This window comes from Erythrolamprus reginae, chromosome 7 (genome assembly GCF_031021105.1).
Source record: "Erythrolamprus reginae isolate rEryReg1 chromosome 7, rEryReg1.hap1, whole genome shotgun sequence".
Classification (NCBI taxonomy): domain Eukaryota; kingdom Metazoa; phylum Chordata; class Lepidosauria; order Squamata; family Dipsadidae; genus Erythrolamprus; species Erythrolamprus reginae.
In genome coordinates, this window is record NC_091956.1 from 68,253,055 (window position 1) to 68,269,096 (window position 16,042).

Below are 16,042 nucleotides of genomic sequence, written 5' to 3' on the forward strand. Positions count from 1 at the left end.
ATTTCCCATTCCCTTAGCAACCATTTAGATTATATACTCACCATGTTTTTTTATTAAAGTTTATTTTAAAAAATATTTATTAAAGGCGGATGAAAGTTTGGCAATGACATATGATGTCATTGGGTGGGGAAAACCGTGGTATAGGGGGGGAAACGTGAAGTATTTTTTAATCAATATTTTTGTAAAACTGTGGTATAGACTTTTCGCGAAGTTCGAACCCGCGAAAATCGAGGGAACACTGTAATTTCTATTTTAAAACATGTATTGCCTGGATCACAAGACTAGCCAGAATTTTGTATTATAAAGCTGATATGTACTGTCTAACCAATCCTATAGCTCAGGGGACTGAAACATGCAGCCCTCTAAATTATTTTCTGTAGCCTAAAATCTTAGTTTGTGAGAAGTAAAGGCCTGCCCAACATCACCTGGGACACCAGATTAAGGCACAGAAAATTATGCAAGAAGTCGATTAGTCTGGCAGTGGCAGTTTACCGGTTCACCACTGCCCAACTCCAGCAGGTGTCATAGCAACAACCGGACCTGGTTAGCTGAACCATGCCTTTGGCGCACAAGTCCTCTCACAATGAAATATGGCATTGCCTGGGAACTCCTGTCAACTCTTGTCAATTTTTTAGTGGGGCTGAATTCTCAGGCAAAGGCATTAGGAAGTCGGGGTTCCCTAGGAAGGGAAAGAGGTGGGGTTTGGTATGAAGTGCATAAGCACAAAGATCCTCCTTTGCTAGGCAAATAATGGGATAGACAGGCACAACCAAGCGGAGACTATCTATGATAGGAAAAGGAAAGAAAGAAAGAAAGAAAGAGAAAAGATTCAACCAGGCAAGGAGAGAAGAGCAGAAGAAAACGAATTAGGGAAGATATCTCTACTCAGCAAAAATAGAAAAGTAAAAGTAAAAGAAGCGAGGTCCTCAAGCTAAAGGCTAATGCAACACTTTGGAAGCTTTGAGTTTGAGACACTGGATCTAGATAAAGTCCCAAGGCAGGCGCAAAGTTTACATTTTCAGCAAACCTCAATACAACCCTTTTCACTGGAAAATTAAATCATTGCTGAACACTTCAATATCATGTGTTTTGTTATTCACAGGGTTCCTTGAAATTTTGCAAAGTAACATTCTACAAAAAATATCCATTGCGCAGAGACAACAATGAAGCATATGCAAAAACGGAATGCATTTTTTTTCTTTTATTAGTGTTCTCTAAGACCCACAGCACAGTCTATTGGGAATAAAAAGTATTTTGGATGCTATATGTACCGATATAAAGATGTGTTGCCTTTGTGAAGCCTATCCTCCTGAACCAAAGTCTATTATCAGTGGTACATTTATTTATTATTTATTTATTTATTATTTGGATTTGTATGCCGCCCCTCTCCGAAAACTCTGCAGATGTATGGATTATGAATTTATATCTAAATTAGTTAGTATGCATCAGTGTTATATAGACAGTGATGGCAAACCTTTTTTTCCTTGGGTGTCCAAAGAGCATAGGCGGGGGCTATTGTGTATGCACAAGTGCCCACACCCATAATTCAATACCTGGGAGGGCAAAAACAGCTTCCCCGTTTCCCGGAGGCCCTCTGGAGGCCAGAAACAGCCTGTTTCCCAACTTCTGGTGGGCCCAGTAGGCTCGTGTTTTTCCCTGCCCAGGCTCCAAAGGCTTTCCTGGAGCTGGCAGAGGGTAAAAACACCCTCCCCCATCTCCCCAGAGGCTCTCTAGAAGCCAAAAACACCCTCCCAGAGCCTCTGTGAGAGCCAAAAATCAGCTGTCCAGCACATACATACACATTGGAGCTGAGCTAGAGCAATGTCTTGTGTGCCAACAGATATGGCTCACGTGCCATCTCTGGCACCCGTGCCATAGGTTCACCATCAGTAATCTGAATTTTCGAGATCTGTCCTCAGCTGAAAATTCAACTAAACCAGTGTTTCTCATCCTTGACAAGTTTACGATGGGTGGACTTCAATTCCCAGAATTCCCCACCCACTAGATACTGGCTGGGGAATTCAGGGAGTTGAAGTCCACCCATCTTAAACTTGTCAAGGCTGAGAAACACTGGACTAAACAATAAAAGCATTAGAATGAGTGAAAGAATCTATTTTATGATACCTGGCAATATCCTATGTTTGGATTTCTAAATGCATACGCAGTTAGGACGCGCCGCAAAGCCGCAATACCCATCTCATTCTGGAAGGCTGGATGTTCCGGAAGAGAGCGATGCAAATCCCGCTCAATCTCTTCGGTTGCGAGATTGTATTTCCCCATAGATTTCTCTACCAAGTCTTCATAATAGCCAGCGTGGGTAACCATTTCATTTATTGCTCCTAGAAATGCAAATGACAAATAAACAAATAAACAAATAGACAAATAAACAAATAAACAAGCAAACAAGCAAACAAGCAAACAAACAAACAAGCAAGCAAGCAAGCAAAAAAACAAGGAGGGAGGGAGGGAGGGAGGGAGGGAGAGGGAGAGATTATAGATGTAGGCCAAGAATCAAATTAACTGCACAGATCAAGTACTTTTGTTTCCCCATGGAAACCGTTTCTGAATTTTGTGCTTGATGTGGAAAAGAATGGAACGTTGACTTTGGTTTATCCAGAGCCTTAAATTTGGTAGTCCTCCTAGATTCCCGGCTGAGATTGGATCAATATCCCTCATCTTTAGCTAGTTCACCTGGTCCACCAATTGCGACCCTACATGGACCAGGAGGCTCTTCACACAGTCACTCATGCCTTTATTACCTCACTGCTCAACTATTGTAATGTGTTCTACTGGCAGGGCCACAGGGAAGGGCCTCCTTTGTGGCAGTTCCAACTCTCTGGAACCAGCTGCCTCCAAAGATCTGTACCCTCCCCACACTAGTGGCCTTCTGCAAAGCTGTAAAGACTTGGCTTTTCCAGGAGACCTCGGGCAGTTGACTGAATGACATACCATCTAGATCTGGCCATAAGAGATATTGAGAGATATGTATGGCTTTTACTAGGGTTTTGTAATTACTTTTTAAATTGTTCTTTCAAATATTGTTTTTATTTGTTGTAGGCTGTCCAGAGTCCTTGAGGAGTTTGGCAGCACATAAATTAGATAGATAGATAGGTAGGTAGGTAGGTAGGTAGGTAGGTGGGCGTTTGCCCAGGTTCGCCTGGTGCACCAGTTGCGGCCGTATCTGGACCGGGAGTCACTGCTCACAGTCACTCATGCCCTCATCACCTCGAGGCTCGAGTACTGTAATGCTCTCTACATGGGGCTACCTTTGAAAAGTGTTCAGAAACTTCAGATCGTGCAGAATGCAGCTGCGAGAGCTATCATGGGCTTTCCTAAATACGCCCATGTCACACCAACACTCCGCAGTCTGCATTGGTTGCCGATCAGTTTCCGGTCACAATTCAAAGTGTTGGTTATGATCTATAAAGCCCTTCATGGCACTGGACCAGATTATCTCAGGAACCGCCTTCTGCCGCACGAATCCCAGCGACCAGTTAGGTCCCACAGAGTGGGCCTTCTCCGGGTCCCGTCAACTAAACAATGTCGTCTGGCAGGACCCAGGGGAAGAGCCTTCTCTGTGGTGGCCCTGACCCTCTGGAACCAACTTCCCCCAGATATCAGAGTTGCCCCCACCCTCCTTGCCTTTTGTAAGCTCCTTAAAACCCACCTCTGTCGTCAGGCATGGGGGAATTGAGACTTTCCCTCCCACTAGGCTTATAAAATGTATGCATGGTATGTCAGTATGTATGATTGGTTTCTAAATTGGGGTTTTAAATTAACTTAAATATTAGATTTGTTTACATTGTATTATTATTGCTGTTAGCCGCCCCAAGTCTGCGGAGAGGGGGCGGCATACAAATCTGATTAATAAATAAATAATAAATAATAAATAGGTAGTTCTGACGAAATCAGAGAGATGTTCTCCTGAATAAAAATGCTTAGCAATGCCACTATTACTTTCCATTTTCTCGCAGCCAATGCTTGGATCTCCTACTTTGTACATGATGAGTTTCCCAGGAGCAAGTAAACCAATTGCTGACGAAGCCTTCTAGAAGTAAGTTACCTACTGACACTTACCTGACAAGAGCAGCCAGAGTTCCCCTCTCATGTTTTCAGGAATGCCCTTTAATGCAAGGTCTCTTGTTTTCTCTGTACGATACATGCAGATACCTTGGCCATACTCAGCAAAATGCATTTTCCAAGCTTCTTCCTTCAAATATTCTTTTGCCTTAAAAGTAATAGATATGACATCATAAAATGCACAGGGAAACCACGCTGTTAATAAAATATATTAATACAGTGGTGCCTCCCCCTTAGAACGCCTCTACTTACGAACTTTTCTAGATAAGAACCGGGTGTTCAATTTTGTTTGCCTCTTCTCAAGAACCATTTTCCACTTACAAACCCGAGCTTCCGAAACTGTAACCGGAAAAGGCGGGGAGAAGCCTCTGTGGGGCCTCTCTAGGAATTTCCTGGGAGGAAACAGAGCCAGAAAAGGCATGGAGAAGCCTCTGTGGGGCCTCTCTAGGAATCCCCTGGGAGGAAACAGAGCCAGAAAAGGCATGGAGAAGCCTGTGTGGGGCCTCTCTAGGAATCTCCTGGGAGGAAACAGAGCCAGAAAAGGCAGGGAGAAGCCTCCATGGGGCCTCTCTAGGAATCTCCTGGGAGGAAACAGGGCCTCCACCCTCTCTGTGGTTTCCCCAATCGCACACATTATTTGCTTTTACATTGATTCCTATGGGAAAAAATGCTTCTTCTTACAAACTTTTCTACTTAAGAACCTGGTCACGGAACGAATTAAGTTTGTAAGTAGAGGTACCACTGTATTATGTCCAAATATGAAACAACTCTTCTTATCCTGATATTTAACTATGTTCCTTAATTTGATTTGGGGATGGTACATTTGATTAGTCTTACAATAAAGCTTTCCTGGTATGTTAATTTCAAAAGCATATTTATTTGATCAAACAAAACATTTTTGATGCCACATAATTAATTAACTCTATGTTAGTTGAGGATGCAGATGATGGAAATAATCTCAGGAACAATTACTTGTGATAAACCATGATACTTTCACCATCACTGTACAACACTGTTCTTGTAATAATAAAAGCATATAAACAATTCAGAGAACAATGAAATAGATTTTTGTCAATGATATATCTTATTTTTTTCCACTTGTAGTAAGTTATGTTTTAATTCTTCAAAATAATAAATAGGCAAGATAGTATATTGCAAAGTTTAAATTAAGATGTTCAATATTTTTCTAAACTGGCTTCACGCACCATCTTAATCAAAAAACTGGTATGGATATACAGTGATACGAACCCCTCGTGATATTAACCCCTCGTGATCCGAACCCGGGGTTTGGAAATTTTTTGCCTCTTTTTACGAACTTTTTTCGGCTTACGAACCCACCACAGATCGCAAAATGGCGCTCTGCTGGGCACTGCCGCCCGGCTATCACCTTTTAAAACAGCCGGGGGGGCTTCTTGGCGTGCTCCCAAACCCGAACTTCCGGGTTCGGGTTCTGGAGGAGGACGTCTTCGTGACATCAAAGCTCTGCCCATGAAATTCCCTATTGCGACTCTCCACCTCCTTTCCAGCCTCCAGATCGGATGAAAACGCCACCGCTGATCGCAAAAATGGGACTCCGCTGGGTGGTGGCGCCCAGCTGTAACCTTCTGAAACAGCTGGGCGCTTCTCGGCAGCCTCCGGAACCCGAACTTCCAGGTTCGGCATTTGGGAGAACGCCGAGAAGCCCCCCGGCTGTTTCAGAAGGTGACAGCTGGGCGGCGGCGCTTCTCGGCGGCCTCCCGGGTTCGGGAGAACACCGAGAAGCCCCCCAGTTGTTTTAAAAGGTGACAGCCGGGCAGCGGCACCCAGCGGAGCGCCATTTTGCAATTCCCCCCCCCCTTGCACGCATTAATCGCTTTTACATTGTTTCCTATGGGAAACAATGTTTCGTCTTACAAACTTTTCGCCTTAGGAACCTACTTCTGGAACCAATTAAGTTCGTAAGACGAGGTATTACTGTAATTTACATTCACATATTTTAAAATGAACAAGGACAGCATTTTTGGTATACAACTAAGAACAACAAAAATAAGTCAGCCTACTAATTTAGGGTTGAATTCCTCTGGAGAACGCCGGCGATACATCGTCATTAGGGCCTGGGTTACGGTTGGGACATTGTTTCCATTCAAGTTGAAGTGCTGGTCTCCATCCACCTCAGAGTTCAGGCTTCTCTGAGGGCTGGATGAAAGGACACTACTTGCCCTTGAATAAACCTGAAGGGAATGACACAACATATTAGCCCTGCTTGGTACAGGATTCCAAATTAAAGCAGTAACACAATTTAAATCTGCATTCCTGTAACTTATATCCGTGATTCATGTCTTGCATTCTGACAAGAAAAAGAACAGATCTTGAGTTTTCCTCTGTGAAAACCTGTCAAATATTTTAAGAGTGATACCATATACTTTATTCTATTCAATTCAATTCAATTTATTAGATTTGTATGCCGCCCCTCTCCGAAGACTCGGGGAGGCTCACAACAATAATAAAAACAGTATAACAATGGGACAAATCTAATAATAAAATTATATTAAAAAACCCCAACCATACAACACATGCATACCAAACATAAAATATAAGAAAGCCTGGGGGAGATGTCTTAATTCCCCCATGCCTGGCGATATAGGTGGGTCTTGAGTAACTTGCGAAAGACAAGGAGGGTGGGAGCCATTCTAATCTCCGGGGGGAGTTGATTCCAGAGGGCCGGGGTCGCCACAGAGAAGGCTCTTCCCCTGGGGCCCGCCAAATGTCATTGTTTGGTCGACCGACCCGGAGAAGATGAACTCTGTGGGACCTTATCGGCCACTGGGATTCGTGCGGTAGAAGGCGGTCCCGGAGGTATTCTGGTCCAATGCCATGAAGGGCTTTAAAGGTCATTACCAACACTTTACCAACACCAGGGGAAGAGCCTTCTCTGTGGCGGCCCCGGCCCTCTGGAATCAACTCCCCCCGGAGATTAGAACTGCTCCCACCCTCCTTGTCTTCTGTAAACTACTTAAGACCCACTTATACCGCCAGACATGGGGGATTTGAGACACCTTTCCCCAGGCTTATTATAATTTATGTTATGTATGTATGTTCTGTTTGGTTTTTAATTATGATAGGGTTTTTAGTTTTTTTCTTAATATTAGATTTGTGCCTATATATATTGTTTTATCGTTTGTTGTGAGCCGCCCCGAGTCTTCGGAGAGGGGCGGCATACAAATCTAATAAATTATTATTAATTATTATTATTATTATTGAATTGTGACCAGAAACCGATCGGCAGCCAGTGCAGGCCACGGAGTGTTGTAGAAACGTGGGCGAATCTAGGAAGCCCCACGATAGCTCTCGCGGCCGCATTCTGCACAACCTGAAGTTTCCGAACACTTTTCAAAGCAGTTCTGGAGAACCGGTAGCTGAAAACACTTTTCAGTAGTCGAACCTCGAGGTGATGAGGGCATGAGCAACTGTGAGCAATGACTCCCTGTCCAAATATTGCTCTTCTCAAGGATAAACAATGCTACTTCTTCAGTCTCTTCGTGTAATCAGAAACTGGGGAAGAGGACTGGTTATGGGGAGCCCACATACAGTACTTCATAGAGAGCCCAGGAATGGAGAGAACCAAAACCTGAGGACCGATATTGGACCTGTGCTAGGATAATAGTGCCCATGTTTTAAAAGCTTTAAGGTAGGAAACAGTTTAGCTCATACTTTTATCTCATCGCCCATCCCTCCTTTCTCCTACTTTTAGTGCTGAGCCTGAGTAATCCAAGCAGCTGAAGATAAAAGGCACTGCGGCAGAAAATGTGCACTTTTGCCAAATGTGTTTGAAGCCCAAAAGCAGGAAGATTGCTCCCCCACCCTTTATATCGGCAGCCTGCAGCCTTTAACCCAAATTAAGAGATCTACACAGTAATTGCTTGTAAATATGGATCCATATAAAATCACTGAACATCAGATAAACTGCAGAAAGGATTTCAGCACTGGCATTAAAACAAAGCTTGAAAAAAACACACATTCTCTCTTTAAGCAAAATATTTAATCCTCCCATAAAATATTTTTTGAACATTTTCTAATATACAGTAAATATTCAGAAACAGTCTCTGTTGTGGTTAGCTCTGGCCCAGCTCCTGCCCCAAGAACTGTGGATGTGGGGGAGACATCCATATGCCGCAGGCCTGTTTTGCTCCCGGTGGAATCTGCTGATGAAGGCTCCTCTGACCAAGAAGACATGAGTGACAGGGAGGAGGAGAGTGTGGCAGACAGCTCAGAAGGAGATCAATTATCTAGCTCCTCCTTGGATTCAGAACAAGAGTTAATGATACAGCCACACATGAAGAGAGCGATGCATAGGCAACAACAACTGAGAGATTATTATCAAAGAAAATGAGGCCACCTGTGGTTGGGTGGGGCTGTGGTAATTAGTGAGGCTGCTATAAATAGCAGCCTGTGGGTTTGGCCATTGTGGAGGATTATCTGATCCTTGTGTTTCATGCCTGCCTTGCTGACTTCGACCTTTGTGTGCTGATTTTTCCCCCGCTTTGAAACTAAAGCAGAGCAAAGTGTGTTTCACTTTGTGAAAGAAGAAGGACTGTGAATTGCCTCACAGCTGCAAGCTAAGTATCTCAGAACTGATAAGGGACTTGTACAAATTACCAGTTTGTTTGGAGACGAGTGCTCTTTGCTATACAAAAAGAGTGCTTAGTTTATTTGAATTTTCGGTATAAAGAACATTGTTTTGAATTTTCAAACACGTGTGTGTGTCTGAAATTTGTATCTGTGAATTTCCGGGAGGATTCTACCAGAGAGCCCAACAGAACAGTCTCCAAATAACAAAGTATAAGAACAATTAATTTATAATAGTAATCTTGCAAAAAATATGCTCTGCAGTGGAACAATTTGCAGAACGTTTTCTCTCCCCTTTTCTGAGTGCTATCGTATGTATGAAACATACGGTAACTGATATAGAGCAGCACTCCCCAACCTTTTGGGCACTAGGAACCAGGTCTGTGGGGAGTGGTTTTTCCACGAACCAAAGGGGGCGTGGTTGCTTGTCTGTTTGACCCAGTTTCTGGCATGCTGGGGATCGGTGCCTGTCCATGGACCGAGGTTTGGAGAACCCTGATATAGAGGACTGGCCCACCAAATTCTCACAACCTTATTATTTCTTAATTTGTTAGGAAAAGAAATGCTATACTTGCTTCTAATTGTTTCTTCTTTGGCATCCTATAGTATTTATTATTATTATTTATTATTATTTATTATTATTTATTAGATTTGTATGCCGCCCCTCTCCGTAGACTCGGGGCGGCTTACAGCAATGATAAATGATTTAGATTACTTATCTACTTATGATTGTGAAAACAATTGTGGAAGGAAAATTGTGGTCCATCAAGAAGATAAAGAAACTAGAACAGAAGTAGGATTCAGCAGGTTTTGAGCAGTTCTGGAGAACCGGTAGCAGAAATTTTGAGTAGTTCGTAAAATCAGTAAATACCACCCCTGACTGGCCCCACTCCAATCTATTCTCTGCCCCCAGAATCCCAGCTGATCAGGAGGAAATGGGGATTTTGTGGTAACCTTCCCCTGGAGTTGGTAGTGAATGGAGATTTTACAGTATCCTTCCCCTGCCATACCCACCAAGCCATGGCATGGCCACCAAGGCATGTCCACAGAACTAGTAGTAAAAAAATTTGAATTCCACCACTGAGCTAGAAGAAGAATGTTAAAGATTTTTTTTTTAACCTTACAGTTTTCCGACAACTTATGTTAATGGTAAGCAAATAAACAAATAAAAGAATACTTCAGTCCAACTGGAATTTTCAGAAAAGGTTACTGAGAACCTATGCACCAAAGAAAAATTCCTTGTGTCTCCAATCACCCTTGGCCAATAAAGAGTTCAATTTTATTCAATTGGATTAGATTAGATTAGATTAGATTTATTGGATTTATATGCTGCCCCTTTCCGTAGACTCGGGGCGGCTCACAACAATGGTAAACAATACATAGTAACAAATCTAATATTTAGCAATCTAAATTACAGTTTTAAGTTAAAAAATCCAAAAGAACCCCAATATATAAAAAACAAGCACACAGTCGAATCATACACAGAAACTACATGGGCAAGGGGGAGATGTTTCAATTCCCCCATGCCTGATGGCAGAGGTGGGTTTTAAGGAGTTTCCGAAAGGCAAGGAGGGTGGGGGCAATTCTAATTTCTGGGGGGGAGCTGGTTCCAGAGGGTCGGAGCCACCACAGAGAAGGCTCTTCCCCTGGGTCCCGCCAGACGACATTATTTAGTCGACGGGACCCAGAGAAGGCCAACTCTGTGGGACCTAACCGGACGCTGGGATTCGTGCGGCAGAAGACGGTCCCGGAGATATTCTGGCTCGATGCCATGAAGGGCTTTATAGGTCATAACCAACACTTTGAATTGTGATCGGAAACTGATCGGCAACCAATGTTTTGTGACAAGACAGGAATATAGTTTATGGTCTCCATGAATTTCTACCTTGGTGTCTTTCATAATTACATCAAATTAGCTCTGTGTATTTGTCCTACAAACCATGATTTACCATTTTTTTATGAGTTCGGTTGGGTTTTATCTTAATGTGAGCTAGTTGAATGTTAAGGTACATAACTATAAATACCAAATCATAATATTTGGTTTTCCTTGAAGGATATTCAACCAGTCTGTATGTGCAATCCAATATAGTAGAGAGCAGAGAATCTATAATATTTAATCTCAGCTTTAGAACCACTATTCTATAATATGTATTGCTTCTGTTTAAAAATACTGTTTTAAGATTAAATCTAAAGAAAAATACTCAAATTCACAAGCTTGTCTGAGTCCACCAAATGCCAACCATTGAGTTTTGAATATTTACCAGATTGCAAATAAAATCCAAGCAATAAAATCCAAAGAAATATATTGGTTGAATGTGTATACCACATAATATTTCTAAAACCTATTTTGTGTGCAATAAAATGAATTTGAAATGCAGAATTTGAAATACAGAATTAATCTTTGACCATTTAAAATGTTTAATTTTCTTAATTGCCTGAATGATTTGTTTGCATATGTCTGGCTCCTTCTGCATGTAATTATACTTTTATAAAAGCATACAAATCTAATAAATAAATATACTCTCTCAGTCAGTAAGACATCAATAGTCTTCTGTTTCTGCTGTTGTCTCAACAGAAACATAAGCATCTGCCTAACTTGTGATGCAATAAATTAAATACAGTTCACATAGCGTGTTGGCAGATTAGAAGCTTATGAAAGTCTATTTTGAAGTGGAAAATGACCAGAGCATAAGGGTACTTAAAGCAGAGTTCTTACAATATGTAACAGGAGAACTTTTAATTCTGATAGTCTTTAGATGTTCAAGGTTGCCATGAAAATGTCACACTAATAGTGTTTTCAATTTGGTGGTCTAAGTTGAACCACGGTCTCTTTACTCCAATTGTCACTGATAACTGTAGTTCATGTACTGCAGTGTTTCCCAACCAATGTGCCGTGGCACACTAGTGTGCTGCGAGACATGGTCAGGTGTACCGCGAAGAAGGAAGCTCAGCTTCTGGTCTCACAACTTTTTGCTGATGGTGCTGCGGGGTGGTGTACGAGAAAGAGAGAGAGAAAGAAAGAAAGAGAGAGATAGCAAGAGAGAGAAAGAGATAGCAAGAGAGGGGGGGAGAGAGAAAGAGAGAGAAAGCAAAAAAGAGAGAGAGAAAGAGATAGAAAGCAAAAGAGAGAGAGAGAGAAAAAGAGAGAGAGAGGGAGAGAGGGGGGAGGGAGAAAGACAGCAAGAGAGAGAGGGGGGAGAGAGAAATAGAGCGAAAGGGAGGAAGAGAGAGATTTTTTTTTGTCCAAACTTTTTTTAGCCCCCCCCCCCCCAAATGTTCCCCAGGATTTTGTAAATATGAATAATGTGCCGCGGCTCAAAAAAGGTTGGGAAACACTGATGTACTATATAGCTGAACAAACTGATTTGTTCAGTTAAAATCAATTCAGCACTGAATTCAAATTAATCTGCTGTAGATCTCACTTCTAAATAATTTTGTAAGTAGTGAGTCATTCATAGCAATTAGTGTCTTACAGCACAAAATGATATCCACTGACTTCCAAAATAATTAAAACATATTTTAATGCTAACTAATTGTTATGAGATGGAAAACTTTGGCAACATTTTCAGCTTTCATCAAATTTTAGCTATTTTAAAACGTTGTCCAATTATTTACTTTGTAATATTTATTTTACTTTTATGGCATCCACAATCCAAGACGGTGATATCTTATATCTGAAAGGTGTCTGAACCTTTTTATTTATACATCTTTTCCCCCCTTAACACCTATTATCTTAGAATTTCATGCAGTTTAAATACAAATAAGAAGAAATAAGTGCCCGCCACTAACTACAATAATAGAATGACTCTCCACCTCTCTCTCTCTTTCTCTTTCTCTTTCTCTCTCTGTCTTTCTCTCCCTCAGCCATAGGAACAAGACAATGACAAAACACTTCCAAAAAATGTTTCCAAGAAAACAATAGGGACTTGAAATCACTACAAACAGAGAGGAAAACAAGCAATCACCAGAAAACAAGATTAATCTGAAGGCCTAGAACAAAACAAAAGAATTGAGAAGGGCAAATCAAGATTTTGTGTAATCACCTTGCCTGGGTTAATAATTATATAAGCAATTTAAAGTTAAAGTGACTATCTACTCACCTCATCATCTGAACTGTTGTAACTTCCAGAAATCTCTCTTTCAGAATAAATTTTGGAAGTAGTTTTCTGGAGGAAATCAGAAATTCTCTGCACTAGAAAATCTCTGTCTTTCAAATTGGCAAAGAGGAATGTCATTCGGTTTTTAGTGCTGATAGATAAAGGACTAGGTAAGACACTTGAGCTATCCGCCTTTTCAACAATCGTCACCTAATGATACACACATAGAAAAAGAAGGACCAAAATAAAGTCTTAAATGAATTGATACACTGGAAGATGCAGTTCTCCATCAACTAAATCCTTAATTTGGTCACAGACCAGCATTCTTGCAGCTTTTAAATACAGTAGTACCTCGTGATACGAACCCCTCGCCATACGAACATTCCGATATGAACCCGGGGTTTGGAATTTTTTTGCCTCTTCTTACGAACTTTTTCCGCCTTATGAACCTGCCGCCCAAACGCCAAATCTGGAGGTTCGGCAAAAGTTCGAGTTCAGGTGGCTGCCGAGAAGCCCTGCTGCCCGTCTGTCGCCTTTTGAAACAGCTGGGGGGCTTCTTGGCGTCCTCCCGAACCCGAACGCCAAACCCGAACTTTTGCCGAACTTCCGGGTTCGGCGCTTGGGAGGCCGTGAGAAGTTCCCCTGCCCGGCTGTCAGCTTTGCAAAAGAGCCGCAGAGCTGTCGGCCGGTCGGGAGGCTCAAACGGAGGTGGGGAATCCCAATAGGGAATTCCATGGGCGGAGCTTTGACATCATGGAAACGTCCTTCCTGGCCGGCTGAAACATGGACTCCAGGAAGGACGTCTTCATGACGGCCAAGCTCCACCATGACATGTCTAAGAGAGGCACTCAAGCAGCAAAAAGCTTAACAAAGCCAAAAACAGACCACCAGGAGAGAATAGACCAGCTGGATAAGAGCCTAGCACCATATTCTAATACCAGAGAAGATTCCAAACAAGCCTTCAGGTATCACTGATGAAGCCATGCTTGTGGGCTGGGCTTTGATCCTATATCTTGAATGTTCACAGTAATCCCAATATAATAAAACCAGCATGTTTTGTACTAACCTCCCAAAGTGGGATGATGAGACTGCAGAGATTTTCTTCTTTGCTATTGAAACAAATGTAATTTGTAGACACAAACATCTGACCCAAAATGTGCATTTTATTAAATGGGGTCCACAGAGTACAATCTGTATGTCCATCTAGTTTTTCATCCTTTGGAAGCCGGAACAAAGCACGGTACCTTTCACTTTTTGCCCTGGCATCCAGATCCCTGAAAAACAGCATTTCAGATTTCACTGGCAAGTGACATATAAAAAGTACCGTAACATTTATATTAACAGGGCTCAAAACAAACATATAAAATATTTTTAACGTGTTTATTACACTTTTTGTAGTAGTGGTAGTTATAGTAGTATACTGTACTCTAGCCCAATTATTGTCAGTAAGTGAGGACTACCTGTACCCATAAGCCAATTTGTAATGTTTAGTTAGCTACATTCCTACAAATAAGTGGAGTTATAAGCCAGTGATTTTCAACGTTTTTTGAGTCGCGGCACATTTTTTACATTTACGAAACCCTGGGGCACATTGAGCGGGGGGGGGGGGGGAGCTAAAAAAAGTTTGGACAAAAAAAATCTCTCTCTCTCTCTTCCTCCCCTTCGCTCTATTTCTTTCTCCCTCCCTCTTTCTCTCCCTTCCTTCCTCTTTCTTTCTCTCTCTCTCCATCCCTCTTTCTTTCTCTTCCTTCCTTCCTCTCTTTTTTGCTCTTTCTCTCTCCCTCCCTACCTCCATCTATGTCTTTCTCTCTCTCCTTCCCTCCCTCTCTTTCTCTCTCTTGCTTTCTTTCTCTCTCTTGCTCTCTCTCTTGCTCTGTCTTGTTCTCTTTCTCTCTCTCTTGCTTTCTTTCTCTCTCTCTTGCTTTCTTTCTCTCTGAGCTTCGCGGCACACCTGACCATGTCTCGCGGCACACTAGTGTGCCCCGGCACACTGGTTGAAAAACACTGTTATAAGCTATACTACAAGCTATTGTCCCGACATGTATGGAGGGTAGAGAGTGTAATAAACTGGTCTAAGTTGTCATTGCACTCTGCTTTGAATCTACCTCCAGGCATTTACAATAAAAGCCTTAATTGTCCTAGCAATAGTAAGAACTTTTCTATTGGCAACTACTGAAACAAAATAAGACACCAGAAAAATATCTAATTATCTTTAGCTGAGCAAAATACCCCAATGAGCCTGAGTTGGATGAACCTTTTGCTTGACACCCAAACAAAACAAGTTATACTCACTTTCCTGAAAACCAAGATAAAGTGTTAATTTATATTCCTGTGCTTCTTACTGAAGAAATTAATGATCATATAGAAACATAGAAGACTGACAGCAGAAAAAGACCTCATGGTCCATCTAGTCTGCCCTTATACTATTTTCTGTATTTTATCTTAGGATGGATATATGTTTATCCCAGGCATGTTTAAATTCAGTTACTGTGGATTTATCTACCACGTCTGCTGGAAGTTTGTTCCAAGGATCTACAGTACTACTCTTTCAGTAAAATAATATTTTCTCATGTTGCTTTTGATCTTTCCCCCAACTAACTTCAGATTGTGTCCCCTTGTTCTTGTGTTCACTTTCATATTAAAAACACTTCCCTCCTGGACCTTATTTAACCCTTTAACATATTTAAATGTTTCGATCATGTTCCCCCTTTTCCTTCTGTCCTCCAGACTATACAGATTGAGTTCATTAAGTCTTTCCTGATACGTTTTATGCTTAAGACCTTCCACCATTCTTGTAGCCCGTCTTTGGACCCGTTCAATTTTGTCAATATCTTTTTGTAGGTGAGGTCTCCAGAACTGAGCACAGTATTCCAAATGTGGTCTCACCAGCACTCTATATAGCGGGATCAGAATCTCCCTCTTCCTGCTTGTTATACCTCTAGCTATGCAGCCAAGCACCCTATTTGCTTTCTCTACCGCCTGACTGTATATACTGTATGGATTGACAAAGGAGGAAGTCTTTAAATATGGTCTCAACAGCCTGTTGCTTGTGGACCAGATATGGGCTACCACTCAATATAATCTGGCTTGTGATCACAAAAATACATTTACTCAACCCAGGCAAGAGAGAGAAAACACATTCTACATTTTAGAGATGGCTTCACCAGCCACCTTGCTGCATCCCCCAGAAATGGTGGCAGCAACATCATATCCTCTGGCCAGAAGGATGCTGACCCTTGCTTTAGATCAGTGTTTTTCAA

The 16,042-nt window shown here is 41.8% G+C and overlaps 1 protein-coding gene across 2 annotated transcripts in view; it reads right to left on the bottom strand.

The window, feature by feature from the left end:
- TBC1D9 (TBC1 domain family member 9) overlaps positions 1-16,042 on the bottom strand; it is a 73,379-nt gene that overhangs the window by 24,438 nt on the left and 32,899 nt on the right. For both annotated transcript variants that reach the window (XM_070757750.1, XM_070757749.1), the window contains exons 6-10: positions 13,849-14,056; positions 12,786-12,992; positions 6,120-6,290; positions 4,078-4,228; positions 2,125-2,339 (exon numbers count right to left, since the gene is read on the bottom strand). In XM_070757750.1, coding sequence (XP_070613851.1) covers positions 2,125-2,339; positions 4,078-4,228; positions 6,120-6,290; positions 12,786-12,992; positions 13,849-14,056 — 952 coding nt within the window. The remainder of the gene's footprint in view (positions 1-2,124; positions 2,340-4,077; positions 4,229-6,119; positions 6,291-12,785; positions 12,993-13,848; positions 14,057-16,042) is intronic.